Source organism: Balaenoptera musculus, chromosome 2 (genome assembly GCF_009873245.2).
Source record: "Balaenoptera musculus isolate JJ_BM4_2016_0621 chromosome 2, mBalMus1.pri.v3, whole genome shotgun sequence".
NCBI classification, from domain to species: domain Eukaryota; kingdom Metazoa; phylum Chordata; class Mammalia; order Artiodactyla; family Balaenopteridae; genus Balaenoptera; species Balaenoptera musculus.
In genome coordinates, this window is record NC_045786.1 from 69,734,082 (window position 1) to 69,758,953 (window position 24,872).

Sequence of the window (24,872 nt, forward strand, 5' to 3'; positions counted from 1 at the left end):
CCCACATGCCGTGGAGCAACTGGGTCCGTGGGCCACAATTGCTGAGCCTGCGCGTCTGGAGCCTGTGCTCCGCAACAAGAGAGGCCATGATATTGAGAGGCCCGCGCACCGCGATGAGGAGTGGCCCCCGCTTGCCGCAACTGGAGAAAGCCCTCGCACAGAAACGGGGACCCAACACAGCCAAAAATAAATAAATAAATAAATTTTAAAAAATAAAAATAAATAAATAAATAAATAAATAAATAAAAGAACCCAGTCATACCAGTCAAAACAGAAACGCATTTTTAAGGAAACATACACTTTTGATTCCTAAAGCTTGGTTTCTTAACTTTTAAAGGTGGTTCTGTAATTATCCTCTCACTTTACCTTCAAAATTACTGTATGGGCTGAATAAGAGGAAGGAAGCCAAGACATCCAAGGGTCAGAAGTGTTTTTCAGGATCCAAACTGAGTGTTTGGGGTGACTGTCAAAACTCACTGCTTAAGTCAACCAACTGTGATCTGTCCAAATCTGATAGCAGATGTCTATTTGAGTCACTTCCAATAATAAAAAGTCTTATTTGTGGTTGTTCTTCCCAATCTAAAGATCCCAGAATTTATAGTAGTTATTTTACTCTCATAATAAAAAAAATGTAGAAAATTAAGACTAGTTGGTTGACTTCTGGTGTTGGGAACGGATATTTTTATTTGTACTGTTTGGTGAATTAATGTTTTGAACAGCTGTCCATGATTTGCTACTAAACAAACCAACAAACAAACACAAAGTTTAAAGTCCCTTTCAGCCAAAAAAACCCACAAAAAAGCCACAGGAAGAAGGAGGTGAAAGAAGATGAACATCAATGACTTCTCTCCACAAAGTAAGACTGAAATTAGAAGAATATATGGCCGTTACCTTTCCCACGAAGGAGAAGATACGTAGTCTGGAGTTCTGAAACTTCTTGAGGAGAGGGTCTTTTGGCTGTGGCTGCTATCCAAAGTCGTCCTCTATGTGGGGTGTACCAGCTTCTGCCCTCCACCCTTAAACAAATACAAATTTAGTAGAAAGAACCTAAATTTTAGTGTCTTGGAAGATCTCATAACATACAGCAAATTACCCAGTTGAACCAAGAGATCTATAGATGATACCTCACCAAGAAGGGTATTTTTTGTAAAAAACATTTTTCCTACAATACCTTTCACTTGAGTATAAACCCTGTTCTCTACTTTTCCCTATCATCAGAACAAAGGCAATTCACCTCTCTCAGTTCCTATTTTTTACTTGATCTCTGTAACTCAGAAATGAAGCTTTCACTAGCCTTGGGACTTCTAGAATCCAAATCTTCTATTTTCAAGGCATCCAAGCTGTCCCACAAAAATGAAAATCCTTGCCTTTGAGTCATGAAGATTTTGTTCATTGTTCTCCAACCTGACAGAAAAATCCTCACTCACACATAACTCCCCAAGAATAGTACTTTCATAATTACCACTTAATAGAATTTAAGTAAATAAAAATGCTTATCATCTTTACTCTAAATTGCAACCACATTCATTTATATTTTCTAAGTATTTTATAAAGGGTTATGTTTTTTGCAGATAATTAAACAATCCGTTAGCTAGTTTGAAAGAATCTTTAAGTAGAATAACAAAATGCAATCAAGAGAATGTATTACTGCCTACTTTCCAAGGATTACAAAAAGATGTTTCTCCTTTAGTTCCCACAAAATGTAATAAAGTAGCTTGATGATATAACCCTATTATACTTGCCTTATAAGGGGAAACGGAATTTCTCATACCCTTAGTTTTCCAATATAGATGAATTGGAAGAGTACCAGGCACACAGTGGGTACTCAATAAATGAGGAATGAATCAATATATTTCTCCCTCTACACCAAATGATCCACAGGGTTACTGGGAGAACGTTCTCACAAATATGGCAGAACCACCCACTTTCTTTCTGTGGGATTAGTGATTGTGGGCTGGGTGCTGTTCATCCTGTTCTTTTCAGTGAGAAAATCTGGATAACACAGATCCAAAACAGGACGAGAGAAAGGTAAACATTCTGAGTCCCTCTGCAGAAAGCAAGCTGTTTAGTTTTCTACTTAGGAAAAGGAAGACACCTCAACTGCAGAGAACTGAATGAGAGGAAGAGACATCTGAGGGCCCAGGTGCCCTGGAGCAGAAGCAGATTCACATGCACTTGTTGTAATGCCACTACGTACCTGGATTATGAAACACTTAGGAGCCACAGAAAGAAAGCCTGACCTTGAAGAGGGGAGAAAAATGGTAACACACCTTCACGAAGGAGGCAAATCTCAACTAACCATGGAAACCACCAAAGTAGAAATGATTGTTCCTAAATTCTGATAATAAATTTTCTTTCAGGAAATAGAGAAATGACTGAGGCTTACAAAGTAAGAGTGGAAAAAGCACTCTGAAAACCTGAACTCTAGTTCCATCTCTGCCATTAACTAGCTTTGTAATTCATAGCAAGCTCCTTTACCTTTGCCGGCTTAGGTGTTCAAGACTGTAATAATACTCTCTGATCTACTTCAATACAGCTACTGCTTTGAAAACTGTAAAATTCTATTTAAATATAAATACATAAGGCATTATTATTGTTATGAGTTAGGACCCTCCCAGGGATATAAAATTCTAAGAGATAAAATAAGAAGGAAAAAAGAGGTATCTGCATCCCCACATTCGTTGCAGCATTATTTACAATAGCCAAAACATGGAGACCATGTAAATGTCCATCGATGAATGGATGGATAAAGAAAATGGATGAAGATTATTCAGCCATAAAAGACAATGAAATCTTGCCATTTGCAGCAATATGGATCAACCTTGAAGTATTATGCTAAGTGAAATAAGTCAGAGAAAGATAAATACTTATGATCTTTACATGTGGAATCTGAAAAAAACAAACTCATAAATATGGAGAACAGACTGGATGAAGGTAGTCAAAAGGTACAAACTTCTAATTATAAGATAAATAAATCCTGGGGATGTAATGTACAGCACGGTGAGTACAGTTAACGATAATGTATTGTATAGTTGTAAGTTGCTAAGAGAACAGATCTTAAAAGTTCTCATCACAAGAAACAAAAAATTTGTAGCTATGCAAGATGATGGATGTTAACCAAATTTATTGTGGTGATCATTTTGCAATATATACATATATATGTAATCATTATGTTGTACACCCCGACGATGTTATATATCAATTATATCTCAATAAAACTGAGAAAACAAGGGAAAACGAACATGTAATAATAAGTGAAAGAAGAAAAACATAAACGTAAATATATATTATGACCTCATTATGTAACAATTTGCACAGGAAAAAGAATATAAATAAATACTCCAAAATGCTAATGGTAGCTGTTTCTAGGTGGTGGAATTATAGATGATCTTTCTTTTTCTAGCTGCTTTTCTGTATTTATCAATTTTCTGTTTAGATTTATAAAAGGAAAGAACTATATTTTACAAGTTGAACTGAGAAGAAACATATGAAACCATGGAATGGTAAGCTATTACCATCACTAACATGTATAACGACTTAACTTTATAATACCTCTACTTATCCCTCACTACTTCCCCCACTTTTTGTAGAAAAGGAATTTGTGGTAAAATAGCTTCTCAATATGGTTACTCAGATTAAAAGATAGATGTATAGATAGAAAAACAAAATCACAGTTAGGCTGGTATCTTTAAAAAACTAATAAATAGGCATAAAAACTTTGTATTTCCAATAGGATCAAACCATTAAGGTTGCTGAGTGATATATTATTGTACAAAGGCAAAGCCAAGAGAAGTTTTCTCAATAGACTTCCTTCCAAAGATGAAAAAACTTATGTTCTATTCTTTATTATGACTAGGACCCTTAGTCCTTCTAACCTCAGTTTTTTTAAGCTATTCAGTAAAGAACAAGTCCATAACATGAATACATTGCTTAAAGTTCTATGTGCTGAAGAGTATTATAAATCATCGCTAGATTGGGAAGATGAATTCCAGTCCATAATTCTATACCAAGTTTATATAAAATCTTCCAAGATTCATTTCTGTCCTTACCTCTTTTTTTTTTTTTTTAATTTAATTTTTTATTTTTTGGCTGCACCGCATGGCATGTGGGATCTTAGTTCCCTGGTCAGGGATCGAACCCACGCCCCCTGCAACAGAAGTGCGGAGTCTTAACCACTGGACCGCCAGGGAAGTCCCCCTCATTTCTGCCCTTACCTTTTAATCCCTCTGACAAGCAGAGAAGCCCAAGGCTGATGCATAGAGAGGCACCAGCCACCATCAAAGCCTTCCTGAAATTCTTGGTCCTGGATTCGAAACTGATGCCGACATGAGCTGAACTCTAGTCCTGATCCTGCTGAATGGAAAGCCTTCTTCTGTGAGGCTGCACCCGTCTGATCTATCCACTATACAGGAAAGAAACCAAACATATAATTTTGTCTGACAAGGGAAAAATCTGGGGTAGGTATACAAAATGAGATGAATTCTAACATTAATGAATCGTACTGGAAACATTCTCTTAGAAAAACGTATCCCATCTTTGTCTGAAACAGGGTCAAAAAAGGTACAGAAGGTATAAATTCAGTAGGAGTTCCAGGTATGATAACATGGTCCCATCTTAAAGGATAGTTAGATAATGTTGAATTCTCCACACACAGCTTCCTAATTCCAGCAACAGTACAACCATCAGACCAAATAATTGGCCTGTAATTATTTCCACTTTAAAATGATTAATGATCCGTATTGGACAATTTCCCAATATAATTCTATCAGCCAAATGAAGGTTCAACATTTTGGTCCATACATTCTTCATGTGCTTAAGGGACAGGGTCACATACTGTTACAATGATAAAGCCAAACAGATGCTTTCGGGGGGCAGCAGTTCTGACTATTGGATGCATGAAGTATTCTCTTATCCTGAAATGAACAACTTGTCCCCCAAAAGACAGGATGAAGCACTACTGAAACAAGGCTCCCATCATGTGAAGAGAACACAAAATTACAGGGTACAGATAATTACAGGAGACTAAAGAGTCTTGGCAGTAGTTCAGTCAGAGAATGACAAAGGGTAACATTTCTTCCAGAGCAAGAAGACTGAGTGCTCTGAAATTTATTTTTTAAAAAAAGGCTCTATTAGGATGATGAGGTTTAGAGTTAGTTGTGTTAACTTTTTGATGTTTTATTTAATAATTTATAGCGAAAACAAAAATACTAGAATGGTAGTCTAGAGACTCTAAGCAATCATTTAACCCCTAAAGGTTTCAGTTTTCTCAAATGTAAAATGATGGAGTTGGACTAAATGAATCTCTAAGAATCTTTCTGCAATAAAATTTTATGACTGTAATCATTGTGTCATAGCTTAAAAAAAACACACAAACATTTACTATTTAACTCAGTATATGTGAAAAGCATATAAAGTCGGGAGACATATAAAATATAAAAAAGATATGGTTCTTGGGGCTTCCCTGGTGGCGCAGTGGTTGAGAATCTGCCTGCTAATGCAGGGGACATGGGTTCGAGCCCTGGTCTGGGAAGATCCCACATGCCACGGAGCGGCTGGGCCCGTGAGCCACAACTACTGAGCCTGCGCGTCTGGAGCCTGTGCCCCGCAACGGGAGGGGCCGCGATAGTGAAGGCCCGCGCACCGCGATGAAGAGCGGTCCCCGCACCGCGACGAAGAGTGGCCCCCACTTGCTGCAACTAGAGAAAGCCCTCGCACGAACCGAAGACCCAGCACAGCCAAAAATAAATAAATAAAATTAAATAGCCTACTTTAAAAAAAAAAAAAAAAAAAAAAAAAAAGATATGGTTCTTGCTTTCAAGGAACTTACAATCCTACGAGAAGACAGACACATAAATAACTATCCAAAACGTAAAGCAGATTTGAGTAAATACTACCCAGGGATTTAAGTCCTTAAGTGGGAACACAGAGGCAGAACTGATCCATTACAGGGGAAATAGGTGATTTCATAAAACTGTTGGTGTATGAACAATCCCGAGGCCCAAATTGTCTGTTCTATCTCTATTACAGTTCTTGTTTTATACTACCTGTTTTTCTACTCCACAGCTACCTTCCTAACTTAATCTTACTGTCTTTCAATAACACTATTTTTAGAGGCCTGCTAACTAGTCTCATCTCCATTTTTAGCCTCTAAGTAACTCTCTACCGCCTTACTAACTGCAACACTAAATTGGGCCCTCATCATCTTCCCACTGTGCTACCGCAATAACCTGTTTTTTGGTAGCGTGGCATGTGCGATCTTAGTTCCCCGACCAGGGATCAAACCTGCGCCCACTGCACTGGAAGCGTGGATTCTTAACCACTGGACCACCAGGGAAGTTCCTACTGCAATAATCTTTCTAGCAATTTCCCTGCTTCTGTCTTAGTCTTCCCTCTAATCCATTCTCTACATAGGCATGGAAGTCATGCCAACTGTCTGCTAAAGTTCTTCAAGGACTCTTCCTTGCCTACTGTAGAATAAAACTAAACTCCTTAGCATGAGACGTAAGGACTTTCATGGTAAGATGTTACCTGCTATACTGGGTTGAGTAGCATCCGTCCCAAATTTTTGTCCTCCCAGAACCTGTGAAATTGACCTTATTTGGAAACAGATATAATCAAGGTAAGATAAAGTCATACTGGATTAGGGTGGACCCCAATCCAGTGACTGATATCCATATAAAAGGAGAAAACACACAGAGACAAAGACATGCAGGGAAAAAGTCCATGTAAAGACAAAGGCAGAGTAAAGTGACGCAGCTATAACCAAGGGATGCCTGGGGCCACCAGAACCTCAAAGAGGCAAGGAAGCGTTCTCCCATAGACATTCGGAGGGAGCATGCCCTGCCAACACCTTGATTTCAGTGTTGAGAACTGTGAGAGAATAATTTGTTGTTCTTAAGCCAACCAGCTGTGGTATTTTGTTATGGCTGCCCTAGGAAACTAATACACTTACTAGCGCAGTTTAATTTCTACAGTTACTTAATTACTTGTGGTTCTCCCAACCTACAATGCTCTCAAGCTGCTGAGCCTTTCTACATGTTATACCACCTACCTAGAATTCCCTCCCCAAATTTGTCTGCTTGGAAATTCCTATTCGTCCCTTAAGTCTCCTCTCAAAAACCATTTCTTCTGTGACTCCTCTGTGAGTTTATAATCTCTCTCCTAAACTCCTGCTGTATCCATGACATGTGTCTATCATAGCAATTATCTTAAGGAACTGAAATTCTTTGTATTCAAACACATCTCCCACTAAATTTGAAGTCCTTAAAAACTCAAGGGCCTTCTACCTTTTAATTTCCCAGCACCTAGCAAAGAACCTGCCATGTATACAGTGTTGAATGAGTATCTCCAGTTTAAACTCTTTAAAGCACTGCTCTGATTGCATCTCTCTGCTCAAGAACATTCTATGATTCACATTTATTTACAAAATAAAAAATGTGAAAACTTCCTAGCTAAACACTAACTCTTAGTGATCTGACTCTACCTACCTAACTACTCCATTTCTCATGATAATCCCTTTAAAAAATATTTATTTATTTAATTAATTATTTTGAACTTTAAAGATCAGATTTGTTTGGAAGAAAACAAAAAACCCACAACCTAAAGGATGGGATTTACATCTCAAGACCTCTCCCAGGTATGAAGTCTATAGATTACAAATCATTTTCGTAGAAGATATTTTTGTACAAATTTTACATGTATTGAGGAGCGGGTCATAAATCCCTGTTTGTTTTAACAGGGTGGCAGGGTAGAGGAATGGGGGAAAAAACAGCTTTTTTGGACACATCTATTTGGAAGGAGCAGACATGAAGAGAGCAAACCCTACTTTTTCATCATCTATAGCAAATGGTTTTAAAAAAATACCCTCTCAACCTTGGGTATCTCTAAAAGCCACTTCCTAGCTACTAGGCACTCCAAGCCAATTATTTAAAGTTACTTCACTTGGTATGTCTTTTATGTCCACTGGGTAAATGATTATTATGCTCACTGCTGCAGCACTCATAAACCAACACCCCTGCATGGCTGGACAGGGTCTAACCTAGGACTGATGCGAGAAGAGACCAAGATGTCTTTTCTCTGCAGGTACCAATATTGCCCGTAAGGACACCATCTGTTGAGCTGACAGTACCAAGGTGCACATAAAAGCAGGCAAGTAAAGATACTGTGTTGCAAGAGAAGCCAGGACCTTGTGAAATTGTTCTTCTCCATTATCATTTATTCTCTCAAGGGATGCTAAAAAAAAACAGAACCAAAAACACCGCACATTGGTCTAGGCCACATTATAAATCCAAACATTGGTGTGGGATTTCACTTGGAGATAAGGAAACTGTTGTTTTTTAAAAAGCCCCCCAAACCCCAATCAAGGTTGTAAGAAAGGCTCCCAATTTAACCAACCTCGCTCACCACCTAAGACTGGTAATACTAAAGTTTTCTGAGGTGTAAAAGGGGTCAAAGCAGCAGGAGCATGAATGGCTAGAGGGAAGGAGTGAGTGCCAAAACATGAAGGAGCCAAGATTTGCTTGAGAAAAAGCAATGATGATTCCTCATTGAACAGCTCCCAGGGGCTCTAGAGAATGCTTAGGAGGTCAAGTATGTGACTTAAGTAGAAGCTGCCTGTGGGAAGGTAACAGGAAAGAGTAGCATGAGGAACATAAGACGATGACAAGAGTCTAAATTTTTAAAGCTTCAAGATTTCAACAGAATATGGATATATTTGAACTTTCAGAAGGGATAGTGTTTAAGAAAGGGTGAAACCAGGACACATAAAAGACCTGGGAATTCCCACAACCCCTAAGTGCTTCCTGCTCCAGGAGGTAAACGATTATGTGTTCACTGGAGGTCATACCATTTTCCCTATTACTGGTGCAAAATAATTCATCAAATCCCCAAGCTACTTTTCAAACCACGATTTCCCCGTTCATTTAGGTCACCAAACAGTCCTATTCTTCAGTGGTCTGTAGACTCACTCCCACCTACCCCCCTGGGGGGTACAAATGAAGGAACTCCCCCATAGGCTGGCCCCAGTAACTCAGAATTAAATGAGAGGAGGGGCTGGCAGCCTCCTGGAGACTAAAACAACATCAGAGACTAAACCTACCTTGCCGAGGATGGAGAATTTATTCAGATAATGTTTGAGAATTCATGCATGCCACACTGGATAATAAGAATTAGAGGTAGAAACCTCACACTCTTCCTCATACCTGCCTCCTGCCCAACCAGATTCCAGACACTGCATCACTATCACTGCCATTTTGCTAAACGGAGGCCCCTAGCCACTAGTCACACAGGCAACTGCACGTGTCATAAAAATGCACCACAACTTTAAACGCACAGCATTAAAAGCTGTACGTCTCTCTGGCTACATTGGTGATTCTCCAGTTAGTTCAATACTTTAAAGGCTGCAGCAGCATGCAAAAGAATTTCATTTTGTTTCTTTTTAAAAAAAAAAAAAAAGTTAAGAAAGGTCTCCAGGAGACGATGAGTTTTATTTTGTCTTGTCTGGATGGAGGTTTGATTTGCTCTCGAATGTTCCAGGGTGGTGAGAGACTAGGAGAAAGCACAGAATGCAGAGGTCTATTTGGTGTAATCTTCTCCCTCATTTTCATCTTCACCATCAATGGCAAGAGCAGCATACCTGCTTGCAGAACTGAACTTATAGGCTGGATTTTCTTCAGCTTTCTTTGGCTCAAGTGCAGATCTGGAGTCTTGATCCTTTTTGCCATCTTTCCTATCTGACCCCTTCCAGTGGTCTTTGTTCCCTCCATCTCCTGGACCACGGCTGGAATTTCCACTTTGGCCTTTTGGGGCACTCACCCCATCTACTTTATTTTCATCTTTCCTTACTGGTCCTTCCTCAGATGGTTGAGCTGGAACTACTTTCCCTCCACCACTTGTAGGGGACTGCTGCTCTGTGTCTGAGCTCTGAGATCGAGTAGGAGGGTTAGAACTTCGCTTCACCCAAGCACTCTCCTTTGGTGGAGGGGCTGGCATTACCTTTAGAGGCTGTTCAGATTTGGGAGGCTTAGAAGTTGGAGACTGACAGTCTTCCTCTTTATTGGGTGTTTCATTTTCTAGAGACTTCTCAGTCTCCTTCATGCATTTCTGCCAGATGTGGCTGAGGTCCCCGTCTGTGATGACTCACTTCCTGTCCTCGACCGTTCCCGTTCCTGAGTTTCTTCACTTCGCCAGCTTGGGTGTCTCTCCCGAGGCTGTCGTTCTAGTTTTGGTTCATCCAGCTGATGCTGCGGTTTCTCCTGTTCCTTCTGTAGCCGCTCTTCTACTTCTCGTTTTCTAGCAGTTGTGTCAACAGGCTTTGCACCTCCAAAGATAGAGGCTGCTCGACTGGACTGGGACGTGCTAGCAGCGGAATCATTTTCCTTAGGAGTACTCCGAGGCTTTAGGTTCAGTTTGGGTCTTTGGGGGGGACCTCTATCATCACACCTATAATCATCCCGAGAGTAATCATCTCTAGAGCTCCATGACCAGTCATCTCATCTGTCATATCTGTCTTCACAGCAGTCCCCGCCTCCTCTGTAGTCGTCATCCCTAAGGTACCCACTACCAAATGCTCTTCTGCCACTGCCTATCCTGGAATCGTAGCCTCTATCATAGTCTCTGCTGCCTTGGTCATCACAGCGATCTCGGCCCCCGTATCGATCCATGTCCCGGCGTGGGCCATCACGATAACTGTCCCGATACCCATCACGATATCGGTCTGAATCATAACGATCTCGATACTTGTCTCCAAAGCTATCATCACCTCTTCTAGGTGGGTAGTCATCAAAGCTGTAGCAGGACGGGCCCTCCAGTCTGTATCTGTTCTGTCAGAATCCGGATTTCTATCTCAGCCAAAAGAACGATCATCCCTGTCTTTATCCTGTGCTTGATCAGCAACGTCCACTCGAATTCTCCTGTTACCTAGAGACTCTTCATTGAGGCTCAGGGCACTGAGCAAGGAATCCAGGTCCTCAAACTCAGCATAACCAAAACCTTTCAACCTCTCAGGATTGCTGGGTTCACGTGGTAAACGCACTGCACTGATATTTAATCCTCTAAAGAATTTCTTAATGGAGTCTTCTGTCACATCATAGGGCAGGTTCCCTAGAAAAGCAGTGTAGGGTGGTGATTTGGGAAGACGGCTCTGGTCGATATTGGGTTCCCAAGCAGCCCGTGGAGCAGTGGGCAGAATGCAACGGTCAATTGGAGGTGCCCTATACACGTCATCATCATTACTATGCCAAGTGGTTGAAACATCTCCTTCTAGGTCATCTGTTTCATAAGCCCAGCTGACTGGTTTGGGGACATAGGTGCTTCCTCCACCAGTCCCTCTATCCTCAGCCAGGAAGTCTGTTACAGAGACAGTCTTCCCCTTCTTATTCTTCTTTTTTGCTGAGGCCGCCATGTTTGGAGAGGGAGAGAGAATGCAAAGGTTATTTATTTATTTGGTTGCTCCGGGACTCAGTTGCAGCAGGCGGGCTCTTTAGTTGTAGCTCGAGGGCTCCTTAGTTGCGGCTCGCTGGCTCCTTAGTTGCGGCACGTTGTCTCCTTAGTTGTGGCATGCACACTCTTAGTTGCAGCATCCATGTGGGATCTAGTTCCCTGAGTAGGGATCGAACCTGGGCCCCCTGCATTGGGAGCGTGGAGTCTTAACCACTGCGCCACCAGGGAAATCGCGATAATCCTTTTTATGAGTACTATCTTGGTAGTCTAAATTCACTATTCCCTGTGTAGTTGATCCTTGAACAACACGGGTTTGAACTGTGTGGGTCCACTTATAGGTGGATTTTTTTCAATAGTAAATACTACAGAACTACATAATCTGCAGTTGGTTGAATCTGTAGGTGTGGAACCTACTGTGGATGTGGAACTGCTTTACAGAGGGCCAGCTATAATTAATACACAGATTTTCGACTATGCAGAGGGCCAGTGCTCCCAACCCTCCCTTGCACTGTTTAACTGCATATATGTATATACGTGTTTGTGTGTGTGTGTATCCCATGCCTTATTCCTATAGCTAATTCTGATTGGAATTTTTTTCCCCACCATCCCCAAACACCATTTTCTTGGATATCTACTTTTAAGGAATGCCAGCTTCCCTATAAAAAGCCTCTTTTATTCCTCTCAACTGTCTTTCCCTCCTTTGGGTTTCCACTGTACTTTATTTATATTTCTATTAATATTAGAGCTGCCTATGTAATCTTTTCCTCTACTAGTCTATGTGTTCTTTGAGGATAGAAGCAGTGTCTGGTTGATCACTTACTTCTGTGATTATACATATTAGATGCTCAATGTACTTGATGGAAAAATGAATGACAACAATGAGTAAGTGAATTAATGTATTAATTTAAAACACCACACTATGGGACTACCCACACTCTATAAAAGACAGAGAAAGAACATTAACAAGAGGACCATGGGATTATTGTTTAAAATCTCTATAGTACTTAACAAAACCTTCTCTTGGGAAATACTCAAATGATAACTTGTCACAAGTGCTGCAAAAAAACTGGAAAAATTGGGTCAGAGTATAAGCTGGGTAGGAGTACTGAGAGAGCAGACTGGTATCTACAGCCTATGAAACAGGCACATTTGAAAGGAGAAATATCTGGGCCCAAACTTTTCTCATCATCATTTAGAGCAAAGGTCCACTAACCTGGGGAGGGGACTGGTACAGGTTGGGATTCACCAGAAGTCCTAAAGGCTCTTCAGAAGATCTATCCAATTTTGTCGGTGGTTGGTTCAAGGTTCCATTGGCAATGGCATGTATTGCCTCATCTAGTCTGTGATAACAAACAAAAGGATGCAATAATTGGTAATGTCCTATGCTCAGAATATCTTTACTTAGCACACACATAAAACTCTTCAACAGTAATAAAACTTGACACTCAAAGAGGGGTCCATGGATGACCTTCCCTGCTCCCTCTACCAACTTCCCCTTCTCTTCACTCCAAGAACCCTAAGGAGTAGGAGTTGGTAAAAGTTCCAGAACACTAAGAAAATAGGTATGGCAAAAGACACTCATTCATCTCTTTAACAATATTATTAGATATGCCAAGATTAGAAAAGGTGCCTAGAAACAGTCTGACCCACAGAAGAGTATTCTATGGCAGCCTATTTCTCAACACCTTCAATTATTCTTCTGCCCACTCAGCAGTCCCTCTCCATTCTTCCATGCTGATCTGAAGTCTATCCTTGCTTCATGGCCCAAAACTTCTAAGGAGGCCCTCTACCAGCCCAGTACAAAAGTACTTATTCCTTTCTCTGAAGTCCTGTAGCACTTACTATTTAAACAGTCATCAAATATACCCAATGTTATCCAGTGTCTATGGTGTTTGCTATGGATATTTGGCTCTCAACCTATAAAAGAATGTGATGATTTCATTTAAAGATTATGGAACTAACCCTACTGGTTAGTAAGAGATCATAGGTCTTGCAGGAACCATATCTTATTCTGCTCTACAGCTCTTCATTACTTGCTGCTGTACTCCATGTCCCTGACAGATGCTTGACAAATGTTTGTGGATGATGATTCTAAAGCACGATATAATGAAAAACTTCTACTAGTAGGAAAGGCTGAACCTGACCTTGAATACAATTAAAGAGATATTTGTTAGGAACCTCTTATACACAAGGCAACTTAAAAGGGGAGGAGGACAGGGCTCCTGCCTTCAGGAAGCTTTAACTCTAAGTGGCAGGTTTAAGACACCTTTAAAGATGATAAACAAAACAAGGAAGGATGTAATTATTACTGTAAGATAGATACAATCCATTTGGTGGTTATTATCCCATCATCCCATGTGTTGTACCAAGTACGTTCAAAGGGGAGGTAGATATTTGAAAGGCAAAGATGGGAGGACGGATATCCAAAGCAAGGAAAAAGCAGAAACAAAGGCATGACCCAAAAAAAAAAAAAAAGTACAAGAACTGGAGGTAAGAGGCAAGTCTAAAATAGGATGGGGATAATGGAATCTAAAGGAAGGAAATAGATTTGAGACATAGTACACTGGTTAAGTATATCTAGAACTCTACAATCTATGAAAGAAATAATATAAATAGCGAATCAATACATTTTTAGAATGCTCAGACTTACTGGCACACAAGCAAAGCAAAAAAAAGTGAATAAAAATTATGATGAAATACCATTTTTCATGTATCAGAATGGCAAATGTATTTTTTTAATTGTTGAGAAAGAGATGAAGAAACTAGCATCTTGGTACCTGGTGTCAAAAAGTCAAAAAATATGCACAATTTAAATTCTGAGATACTGTCCAATTTCACTTCTAAAAGGCTGTACCATTTTTTATTGAACATGAAAATGATTTTTCTTACACATAAAAATGATTTTTCTTACTATAAAAGCAATCCATGTTTATTACAGAAAAACTAGAAAATGCAAATTAATAGAAAGAAAATGAAAAATTCCTAAACCCATCACCCAGAAATAATTTTATTTTTTCTTTATATCTGTGTAGCATATATGTAATAGTTGAGAACAAATTAATTATTTTGAAGCTAGTGGTAGAATTTGTTTTAGGGATAGAATAACCTCTGATTAGGAAAATTCTGTGATGGATTTGCCACAAATGAAAGAGAAAGACCGAGGACTGGGCTGTGTAGAAAGCATTACTGTGTTCACTAATATCCAGTTTTGTGTGTGTGTGTGTGTGTGAGTGTGTAAGAGAGAGAGAGACAGAGACAGAGAGACAGAGAGATATGTATGCCATTTCCAAAACGTGGAGTGAGATCTCCACATACTTTCTTTTCAGTACTGTGCTAGAGCCAATATGTGTATCTTTTCTCAACTCTGTTCAGTGACTTCATGTTGGTAACTTGAAATTGGCCATGATGTAAATTTTTTCAATAAACTTTATTTTTTAGAGAAGCTTTAGGTTACAGCAAATCTGAATGGAAGGTTCAGAGACTTCCCATTTACCTCCTGCCCTCACATATGCATAGCCTCCCCCATCATCAGCTATCCCTCACTAGAGAGGTACATTTGCTATAATTAATCAATCTACATTGACACATCATTATCACCAAAATCCATAGTTTCCATTTGGGTTCACTCTTGGTGTTGAGACTTAACATTTTAATATTCCCTTCCTTAATAAGAGGGCATATCCATTTTCCTACACTCACAGATTATGCAATATTATAAATTTCAGACAATTTAATGATACATTATGTTTCAAAATGTGCATTTCCCTGGTAAATAGTTGAGCATATTTTCAAATGTTTACTGGCTATTTGTATTTCCTCACCTGTAAATTGTCTGTTCTTAGCCTTTGCCCATTTTTCTACTGGATGTGTCTTTTTAACTTGCAGCTCTTTATATACTACGAATATTGCTCTTTTGAACTGTTAAAACCGTTTAAAATGTTTTCTCGCAGTCCTGTACTTCTTTATGTTATTTAAAATATCTTTGTCTTTTTGACTTCTGGGTTTTGTATCTTGCTTAGAAGGAGCTTTATCATACCAAGACATTAACTATATTCTCCTAAATTTCTACTATTCTATTTCTTTCTGATCCTTTTATTTCTTTTGCATTTAACTCTTACTTTTCTTCTCTTTTTTTTTGGCCGCACCACTTGGCTTGCAGGATCTTACTTCCCCAACCAGGGATCGAACCCAGGCCCCCAGCAGTGGAAGCTTGGAGTCCTAACCACTAGACTGCCAGGAAATTCCCTTGCATTTAACATTTTTGTTTAATTAATTAATTAATTTATTTATTTATTTATGGCTGTGTTGCGTCTTCGTTGCTGTGTGCGGGCTTTCTCTAGTTGCGGCAAGCAGGGGCTACTCCTCGTTGTGGTGTGCGGGTTTCTCATTGTGGTGGCTTCTCCTGTTGTGGAGCACGGGCTCTAGGCACATGGGCTTCAATAGTTGTGGCATGCTGGCTCAGTAGTTGTGACTCGCAGGCTTTAGAGCGCAGGTTCAGTAGTTGTGGCGCACGGGTTTCATTGCTCCGCGGCATGTGGGATCTTCCAGAACCAGAGATCGAACCCGTGTCCCCTGCATTGGCAGGTGGATTCTTAACCATTGCACCACCAGGGAAATCCCTGCATTTAACTCTTTAGTCAAACTTATTCTCACAGTATGCTTTGAGGTAGCGATCTAATGTAGATTTTTTTCAAAGCTGATGGCCCATCATTTATTTAATCCTTCCCTTACTGTTTAGAAAAGTTTTACACAACTATAGACACACACCCGTACACACACAATGCAGATGCACAGGTCTCTTCTGGATTCTATTACGTTTCATTCATCTATTCCTGTGCCCAAACTGTACCTCACTGTTTTAAAAACAGTTTTTTATAAAACTACAGCAGTTATCTAGTAGGACAAGTGGCCCTCACTGTTCAATTCCAAAATTTTCTTAGCTACTGTTCCATGTTTCTACTCCAAATGAATATGTTGCTCTAAAAATTAACAAAAATAACAGACTCATTAAACGGGGGCGCAAATCCTTTACAGTTAAACTGCCCCCTTCTTTCAGACCCTTTCTGGTGTTGCCCACTTACTTGCTGTGATACTCAGCTAGAGGATTTTCATCTTCCATGATCTTCCTGCCTGCAAAGTCAATGGTGATCTTCTTCGAGAGCCGAGAGGCATGTCGAAATTCTCTCAGCTCCTCCTCTCGTTTCTGTAGGGCTTCCCGTTCAATTCTGGACAACCACTGGTTAGAATCACTGGCAAAGTAATCTGACTCATCATCAATGACTTGGGTCCTTCGAATGCTAAGGAAAAAAAAAAGAACACATGGCAATTAGGTCACCTGTTGACAAACAGGGACTTGATTACTTGGAAGCTGTTTCAAGTAGCTCACTCTTCTGCTGTCCTGAAGGTTATTATCTCAAATATAGATGCTCAAGAATGTTCCAAAACTAGGTCAAACTCTGCCTGATTTCCAGCTTCTGCACATACCTTATTCCCACTGCAGGCTCAGCTCAGCTCTTAGAACGAATCTCACCCTCGGGGAGGAAAAGACACAGCACCATAATCTATTGTCCTCCTATTTTCTTACTAGTCCAGCCCTCACCTTCTTATAACTGGGCTTATGTCTGATTTTGCCGCATCTGAGTTCATGTCTTGGCAGCTTACTCAATATCCTAGTCCTTCTACAGTTGGGACCTAGACTATTCCTGCTAGGCCCAATTGCTGCTATTTCCCTTAGAAACTGGAGTTCCATCCTGGACTCTCAGTCCTATAAGCTTATTCTTAGGATATCTTTATTCCTCTACTACTACTATATGTCAGTTTTCACCACCTCCCCCATCCCCACCCCAACCCTATCCCCAGTCTCTCATTTAACATATTTACAAGGGCCAAGTTCCAAGATATGACAATCAGGCCTATTTCTAAGATCATACCAACAAAGAAATTAAGAACTAGAAGGAATCTTGATGATCCAACTCTCTCCTTCTACAGATAATAAACCTGGGCCTCAAAGAAGTTAAGTGACTACTCCAAAATCATAAATCAGTCTCAACTGCATAATTAATAATCAGTAATGATATATTCAGGCATAGGGAAATACTGAAATCAGATTCAGATTTCATTTTTTCAGGACTCAGCTGGAATTATAAAAGTTTTAAAGTAGACTGAGAGTGGTCCTATACACAAACCTACATAATGAAATTGGCGCCCTTAGAAACTCACCAGCATAAGGGCAACAACACCAACAGGGAGAGACCCTTTTCCAGTTTCTGTTTATCAAAAAAACGTACTCTATTTCTAATGATAAGTTTCACTGAGTAAGGATAAAAGTGATATTTAAGGATGAAGAGCAAATATTAGTTACAAACCTTGTGATGGGCTTACTTAACGAAGAGCTTTCAAAGTATATCTCATGTATTCACAGCAAATGATTTGAAAGTAGTAGGTGTGTATAACCGAAGGATTATAATGCTAGGAATAGACATATTCAGTTACCACAGTAAGAGATTCAGGGTCTTTCTAAGGATTCTCACATGGCCACTTGAGAAGTGAGCATATTAAGTCCTATTTAAACATTCTTTACCACTAATTGGTCTTCAATACATATTTTGTCCAAAAGAAGAAAAAAATGAAAGAGAAAAAAATAAAAAATAGAACTAACAAATCCATAAATCTGTTTCCTAAAGAGAGGTGAGTGGGCTCAATGACAAAAATGTAGGAGTGTAAAACTCAATTTAGGGACATTATTGAATCAGAAAACAAATTTAGTGTCAAAGGAAAAAGGGAGGGTAAATCATGTCTTCCCATGAGGTGGTGTTAACACTCTCCCAGAGACAGTTTCTTATGGAGTATCCAGAGGCCCCCCAACAGTTGGCACATGGTAGGCACTCTAACATATGCTGACTGAATAAACGGATGGTTTCAAGTGAAACAAGTCGGGAACTGTGTCAACCCAAATCAACTTTCCATGGGGTACGCCAGCATTTGCCAAGAATCAAAAAATATTGCAGGGTAGGATCCTCTCAGTGGGAGCCTATCTTATTAAGACATGATTCAAAAACAAGCTGTAGACCTCCTCCACAGAGCATCTGGCTCTTCTTTTGTTGTAAACACTTTCATAGTCCACCCTAAGAAGGTATCAAGTGCCAAAATAATGGACTACTCTATTTCTTAGCATTTTTTATTCTAACCACATCATACCTAGTTCTGTCAAACTCTAACAGTTTGTCTTTATGCTTGATAGCCTTCTCCAGACCAGATTTAAATCGCAATTCTTGATGAGGAAGAAGGTCCTTGGTAGAGATGTCCACTTTTCCAGAATTCTCTGTCCCTGAAATTCAATAAGGAAATCAAATGGTGTCAGTGAATCATACCAGTTAGTTGTATCGCTGTGCAGCAAAGAACAAAATATCAGTAGATCTGGCTGTGCCCCTAATGACTGACAGCATTCATTTCAATGGAAAACAAACAGGTGCACAGGCCAGGCTTTACTTGTCAGGCATCAAGCAGCACTTGACACATAATACATTCTCAATAAATGTTAAGGATCCACTTCTTCCCTTATGGAAATGTGGATCACTACGGGTAACAAACTGTTTAACAACACAATATAAAAATGCCTTATAAGAAAAACTTTATTGAGTAGGGCTAAATATCACCTTTAAACATACTTTTATATATCAAAGCTAAAAACTAAATAATAAAAGGAAAAAAGAGAAGAAATTGCAGAGAGGGACAGAAATGAATAACGAGAACTTATCAGATGCTAAGGCACTTCATACATACTATATTACTTAATTCTCACAATAACCCTGTAAGACAGCTTATATTATCTTTGTTTTACAGATAAAGAAACTGAAATTCAGAGACATTAGTAAATTTACTGAGTTCATTAAGTCAGAAATTAAAAGGTAGAAACAAAATTTAAAGTTAGGTCTGTCTGGACTTCCCTGGTGGTGCAGTGGTTAAGAATCTGCCTGCCAATGCAAGGGACACAGGTTCGAGCCCTGGTCCGGGAAGATCCCACATGCTGCGGAGCAACTAAGTCCGTGCGCCACAACTACTGAGCCTGCACTCTAGAGCCCGCGAGCCACAACTACTGAGCCCACGTGCCACAACTACTGAAGCCCGCATGCCTGGAGCCCATGCTCCACAATAAGAGAAGCCACCGCAATGAGAAGCCCACGCACTGCAACGAAGAGTAGCCCCCACTCGTCGCAACTAGAGAAAGCCCGTGTGCAGCAACAAAGACCCAATGCAGCCAAAAATAAATAAATAAATAAATAAATAAATTTAAAATAAAATAAAGTTAGGTCTGTCTAACTCTAAAGCCCACATTCATTCCTCGGCCCATGTGTTATCTTCCTTTGTGACAACATACCATAAATCTATATATCCCAGAAAAAGTAGTCATAAATTATGATAGAACCAAGATATAAAATGTGTTAGGAAAACAACTAAGCTGTAATGAAGGCTAACCTTTCTCTTTACCTAAAACTCTAGGCCTATTTAAAGTCCTAAAAAAAAAAAAAAAAAAGTCCTGTCAAATCTTTCTTTCAAACTTAAAAAAAAAGAGAGATTGATTCTTGTGTTCTGAATATAAGAAAAACACTGAGAACTACCTTTTCTCATAACAACGACCCTAGAAAAATCCAAATGGAAAAAAATATGGAGACATGTTCTACCTCATTAATAATAATAATAAAAAATTACAACTATAAAAATAAAATAACACGAAATGTCAAAACCCAATAGTGACAGGTTTTGGGGTAAAATACCAATATTGTTGTAGACTAGTACAATATTTTGGTAAAGTAATATGGCAAATACATCTTAAGTGTCAAAAATGATAATATTCTTTGACTCAGTAATCCCATTCCTAGGAATTTATCCCAAGGAAACAAATCAAAGATATAATATTAACAAAGTTGACCACTTGTGGTATTATTTATAATTCGGAAAGAGTCAAAATATCCAGTAATGAGGAAATAGATAATCAATTATAATAAATAAATTTAATGACTATTTTTAAGCACTAAAAATTACAAATATGAAGAATATATGGCAACATAAACAATAATTATAAAACCTTAGTTAAAAAAGGAAAAACATAAAATTCTATATACACTGATTACTACTTCATAATACCAACCAATCTATCTATATTTAAAAAACAACTATGAATTAAAGCAGGAACAAAATATTTGCACAAATGGAAAGTAATGAGTATATTGTTTTCCCTTTAAAAATGTCCTTAACTATTTTTGTCATGCCTTTTTCAACTATAAAAAACTTTGAAGAGTTGCAAAAAAAGTAGAGTTCCTGTATACCTTTCATTCATCTTCCCTTAATGTTAGTATCTTATCTCACATAACCATAGTACAATTATCAAAAGTAAGAAATTAACATTAGTACAATACCATTAACTAAATTACAGACTTTATTTGGATTTCAACTTTTTTTCCACTAATACTGTTTTTCTGTTTAGGGATCCGATTCAAGATCCTACAAGGCAATTAGTTGTAGTGTCTCCTCAGTCTCCTCCAAACCGTGACGATTCTTCAGTCTTTCCTTGTCTTTCACGATCTAGCACATCTCCAATTCTTAAACTTTCATCCAGGAATTTTAGCATCTGTTGGTAGATCTTGCCTGTAGCAATTACTATCGATACTACTGTGGTGTTGACATGGTGATTTTCTGTTACCATAATTCCTTCACTTTATTAATTGGAATTCTATAAGAGCAGCCCCTTTCCTCCCATTTATTAATTTATTCAGTTACTTCATGACATTAATTTTATTCTTTGGGTTATAATCCAATAGTATTATTATTAGTTTTTTTGCTCAATGTTAGGTGGTTTTAATAAGAACTTAAAAAAAAATAAACGAGTAAATAAACTGCATCTTACATAACAGGATACAAGTAAGAGAAACAATCACAGATACAACAAAATGTATCCATCACTACAGTGACCCAATTAGAAGACTGCTGCCTACCTGACATGAGCTTCTTCAGCAGTTTCTGGCTCTTGTTTGAGTCACGCTGTAAAATATCCTGTTCTTCACGAGTACATACCTATAAAGTAATAAGAGTAAGACACATGATCCAATAGTTAAATGATAGTGTTTGCTTGATATACTTAAAAAGTAACCTCAAATTACACATTAGATATGGCAATAAAATAGACTGTCAGTGTTTTTTAATCCAGACAAATATACCAAAAAAAAAGTATACCCAAATGAGTTTTGCCCTAGTCTCTTTCCATTTCTCCCTTCTTTTATGAACCATACAAAAAACTGATCTCACTACAAGTGTCCCTGAATGACAGTTAAAAAAAAAAATCTAACCTACTTTCAAAAGATAAAGATTTGCCGCCACTGAGAATATTGAAAAAATATACAAGACTTTTTTTTTATAGCCTTCCAGTTCTAATCGTGAAATCCAAGTCTTACAAGAGAATTGCTAAGCAAGTGTCTTATTTATTTATTTATTTATTTATTTATTTATTTATTTATTTATTTATTTTTGGCTGTGCCATGCGGCATGCAGGATCTTAGCTCCCCGACCACGGATTGAACCCATGCCCCCTGCAATGGAAGCAGGGAGTCTTAACCACTGGACAGCCAGGGAAGTCCCGCAAGTGTCTTATTAAAAAGAGCCAGAAAAAGAAGCAGTGAAAACTAGTCTAGCTTTTATATGTATTTTGCTTCTTTGCCTTCAAACATTACCTGCTTATAAAGTAATAAACACATTAAGCAAAGAAAAAGTTCTGTTTATTATAAAATCACTAGAAGTGTAAGAAGGGAGGTTACTTAAAAGCAGAAGGGGTTACTTAAAAACAATTTCATATTAAGTTTATGAAACTGCAGGACCTCAAGGCCAATCTGCTTTACATTACTCTGTTTCTTGAACCGAAGGATCCAAGGGACCTAACACAAAACACTGTACTTGTTAGCAGTTGCCTGAGTGGCGCACAGCAGCTGTAGGGTGTTTCTCTAGAGAAAAGCCCCACATGGGAAGACATTTACTGCTGTTTTATGAACATTTTTGATGTTAGATACTACATTTTTCAGGTCATCCATTGTCTATCAGCTTATTATCTGAGTATAGTAAAAAATTAAAGGCCCCACCAGAGAAGGGAAAACAAAGCAAAACAAAATGTATACCTTCACCAATACCAAATGCCATTGCTTCTGCCAGTCAGCTCAACTGGCAGAACAAGCCTTCCAGACAACTCACTAGGGTGTTTGTAAAAGAGTCATTACAACTACACTTTTGAGGTCACTTACTCAGATAATGAGGAGCTATAAAAAGGAGGTGTTCTGGAGAAAGAAGCTATAGACTTGAGGATTACATCACAGTGGCTCTGTAACCCTAGGAATATGAGCCACATCTGAAGACTGACAAAAATTTTTGACATTTCAGGCCCTGAAGTTTTCTTGAACTGAACTTAATCTGACACAAGACTTGGATCCCTCAACAAGGTATGTTCTCAAAACGCTTCTCACAAATAGGCTTCAGTTCTAGGATATCAACTTGGGTTTTTGACTAAAGTTCCTGCTACAAGAATTTACTGGTGGCACAACAATGTAAATCAACTATACTTCAATAAAAAAAATAAAATAAAAAAAAAAAAAGAATTTACTGGACCCCTTAGGGAAGAAATTTACTAAGAAAAAGAGAAATTACTAGGGGTGTGAATGTCCCTATGTATAAAACTGAAGAGTAGTAAAATGGGAAAGAAACAATTTACCAGAGTACCACAGAACAAGCAGGGGCCAGATCCCTCTTGCTCACAGACGATACGCCCACAGATCAGACAGTTATTGATCAGCTTGTGCTTCTGGCCCAGGCAATCGCAAGTGTGGCGACCAGGGATCAGGACTGCAAGCTTGTCCTGTCCCTCTTTTGTATATAAACTGACAAACTTCGTCTTCTTCTTCAAGGAGCTGCTGTTCTCTTGTGCCTAATCGTACAAAGATATCAGAAATAACATCAAATAATTAATGACGATGAAAACAGTCAAGAGAGAAAAACCTCAGTTCTGTTCAATAATAACTTATACCCTACCCAGCAACCATGAAAGAAGTAGGAGAAATACAAATGAGTCATAATCAAGGGTCTAAGGAAAGATTATGCCCTAGAAAAACTAGCTAATATACTCTGCTTTTTCTGCTAGTAGCTGTCAGCCCTGTATTATAGCTGGTGGAAGGTAAATGTAGCAATAAAAGCTGTTTATGTGACATGTTTAGGTATAGCTAAATTGGAGATCATAGAAAACAAAAATGCCTCTAAAAGCAGATGATATTCACAGATCTGGAAATAAGAACAATCAGTAAAGTAAGAAAAATCTATAAAATATTGACTCAATAAGAAAAAGACAGATAACACAGTGGAAAAATGGGCAAAGGACCTAAACAGGAACTTCATAAAAGAAGATCTCCAAACAGCCAACAGACACATGAAAAGGTGCTCAACTTCATCAGTCATCAAGATAATACAAAATAAAACCACAGTGTAATATCACTGCATACCAACCAGAATAGCTGAATTGAAAAGACAGAAAATACAGAGTGTTGGCAAGGATATAGAACAATTAGAACTCTCACACACTGTTCGTGGGAGTGTAAACTGGTATCTACTAAAGCTGAGCATATGTATATCCTGTGACCCAGCAATTCACCTCTTGGACATATACTCAACAGAAATGAGTAAATATGTTCAACAAAAGACATATACAAGAACATTCATTGCAGCATTAGAAATGGAAAACTACCCAAATGTTCAACAGTAGATTGAATATTCACTTAATAAAATCCTATATAGCAATGAGATAAACCATGTGACACAAAAGAGTATATACTATTTAACTCCATTTATACAAAGTTCATAAGCAGGCAAAACTAATCTATGATGTTCAAAGTCAAAATGGTGTGTTCCCTTGGGAGGGTTATCATTGTGGGGCACATGGGAGTTTTTTAGAGGAATGGTAATGTTTTATTTCTGTCTATACAGGTATGGTCCGTTTGTGAAAATTCATTTATTCACTTCTGTATGTATGTTATAAAACTTTAAAAAGAGAACTATATCAGCCTCTGCCTTAGTCCATTCTGGCTGCTGTAACAAAATATCACAGACTAGGTAGCTTATAAACAACAGAAACTTATTTCTTATAGCTCTGGAGGCTGAAGGTCCAGGTTCAGGGTGCAAGCATGGTTGGGCAAGGGCCCTCTTCCAGGTCACAGAAATTACTTCTTTTAGGTCACTATGTTGTACGTGGCAAAAGGGGCTAGGGACTGTGAGGTCTCTTTTATAAGAGCACTAACCCCATTCATGAGGACTCCACCCCCATGACATAAGAACCTCCCAAAGGCCCCACTTCCTAATTCACACTGGGCATTAGCATTTTAAGGTACGAATTCTGAGTGGTACACAAA

At 38.7% G+C, this 24,872-nt stretch overlaps 1 protein-coding gene and 1 pseudogene across 1 annotated transcript in view; both read right to left on the minus strand.

Moving 5' to 3' along the window:
* TRIP4 (thyroid hormone receptor interactor 4) overlaps nt 1-24,872 on the minus strand; it is a 68,684-nt gene that overhangs the window by 31,804 nt on the left and 12,008 nt on the right. The window contains exons 4-10 of the mRNA XM_036840452.1: nt 23,189-23,401; nt 21,432-21,510; nt 18,637-18,766; nt 16,521-16,736; nt 12,653-12,779; nt 4,215-4,402; nt 892-1,016 (exon numbers count right to left, since the gene is read on the minus strand). Of these exons, the coding sequence (XP_036696347.1) occupies nt 892-1,016; nt 4,215-4,402; nt 12,653-12,779; nt 16,521-16,736; nt 18,637-18,766; nt 21,432-21,510; nt 23,189-23,401 (1,078 nt within the window). The remainder of the gene's footprint in view (nt 1-891; nt 1,017-4,214; nt 4,403-12,652; nt 12,780-16,520; nt 16,737-18,636; nt 18,767-21,431; nt 21,511-23,188; nt 23,402-24,872) is intronic.
* On the minus strand, nt 9,444-11,421 carry LOC118888915 (annotated as a pseudogene).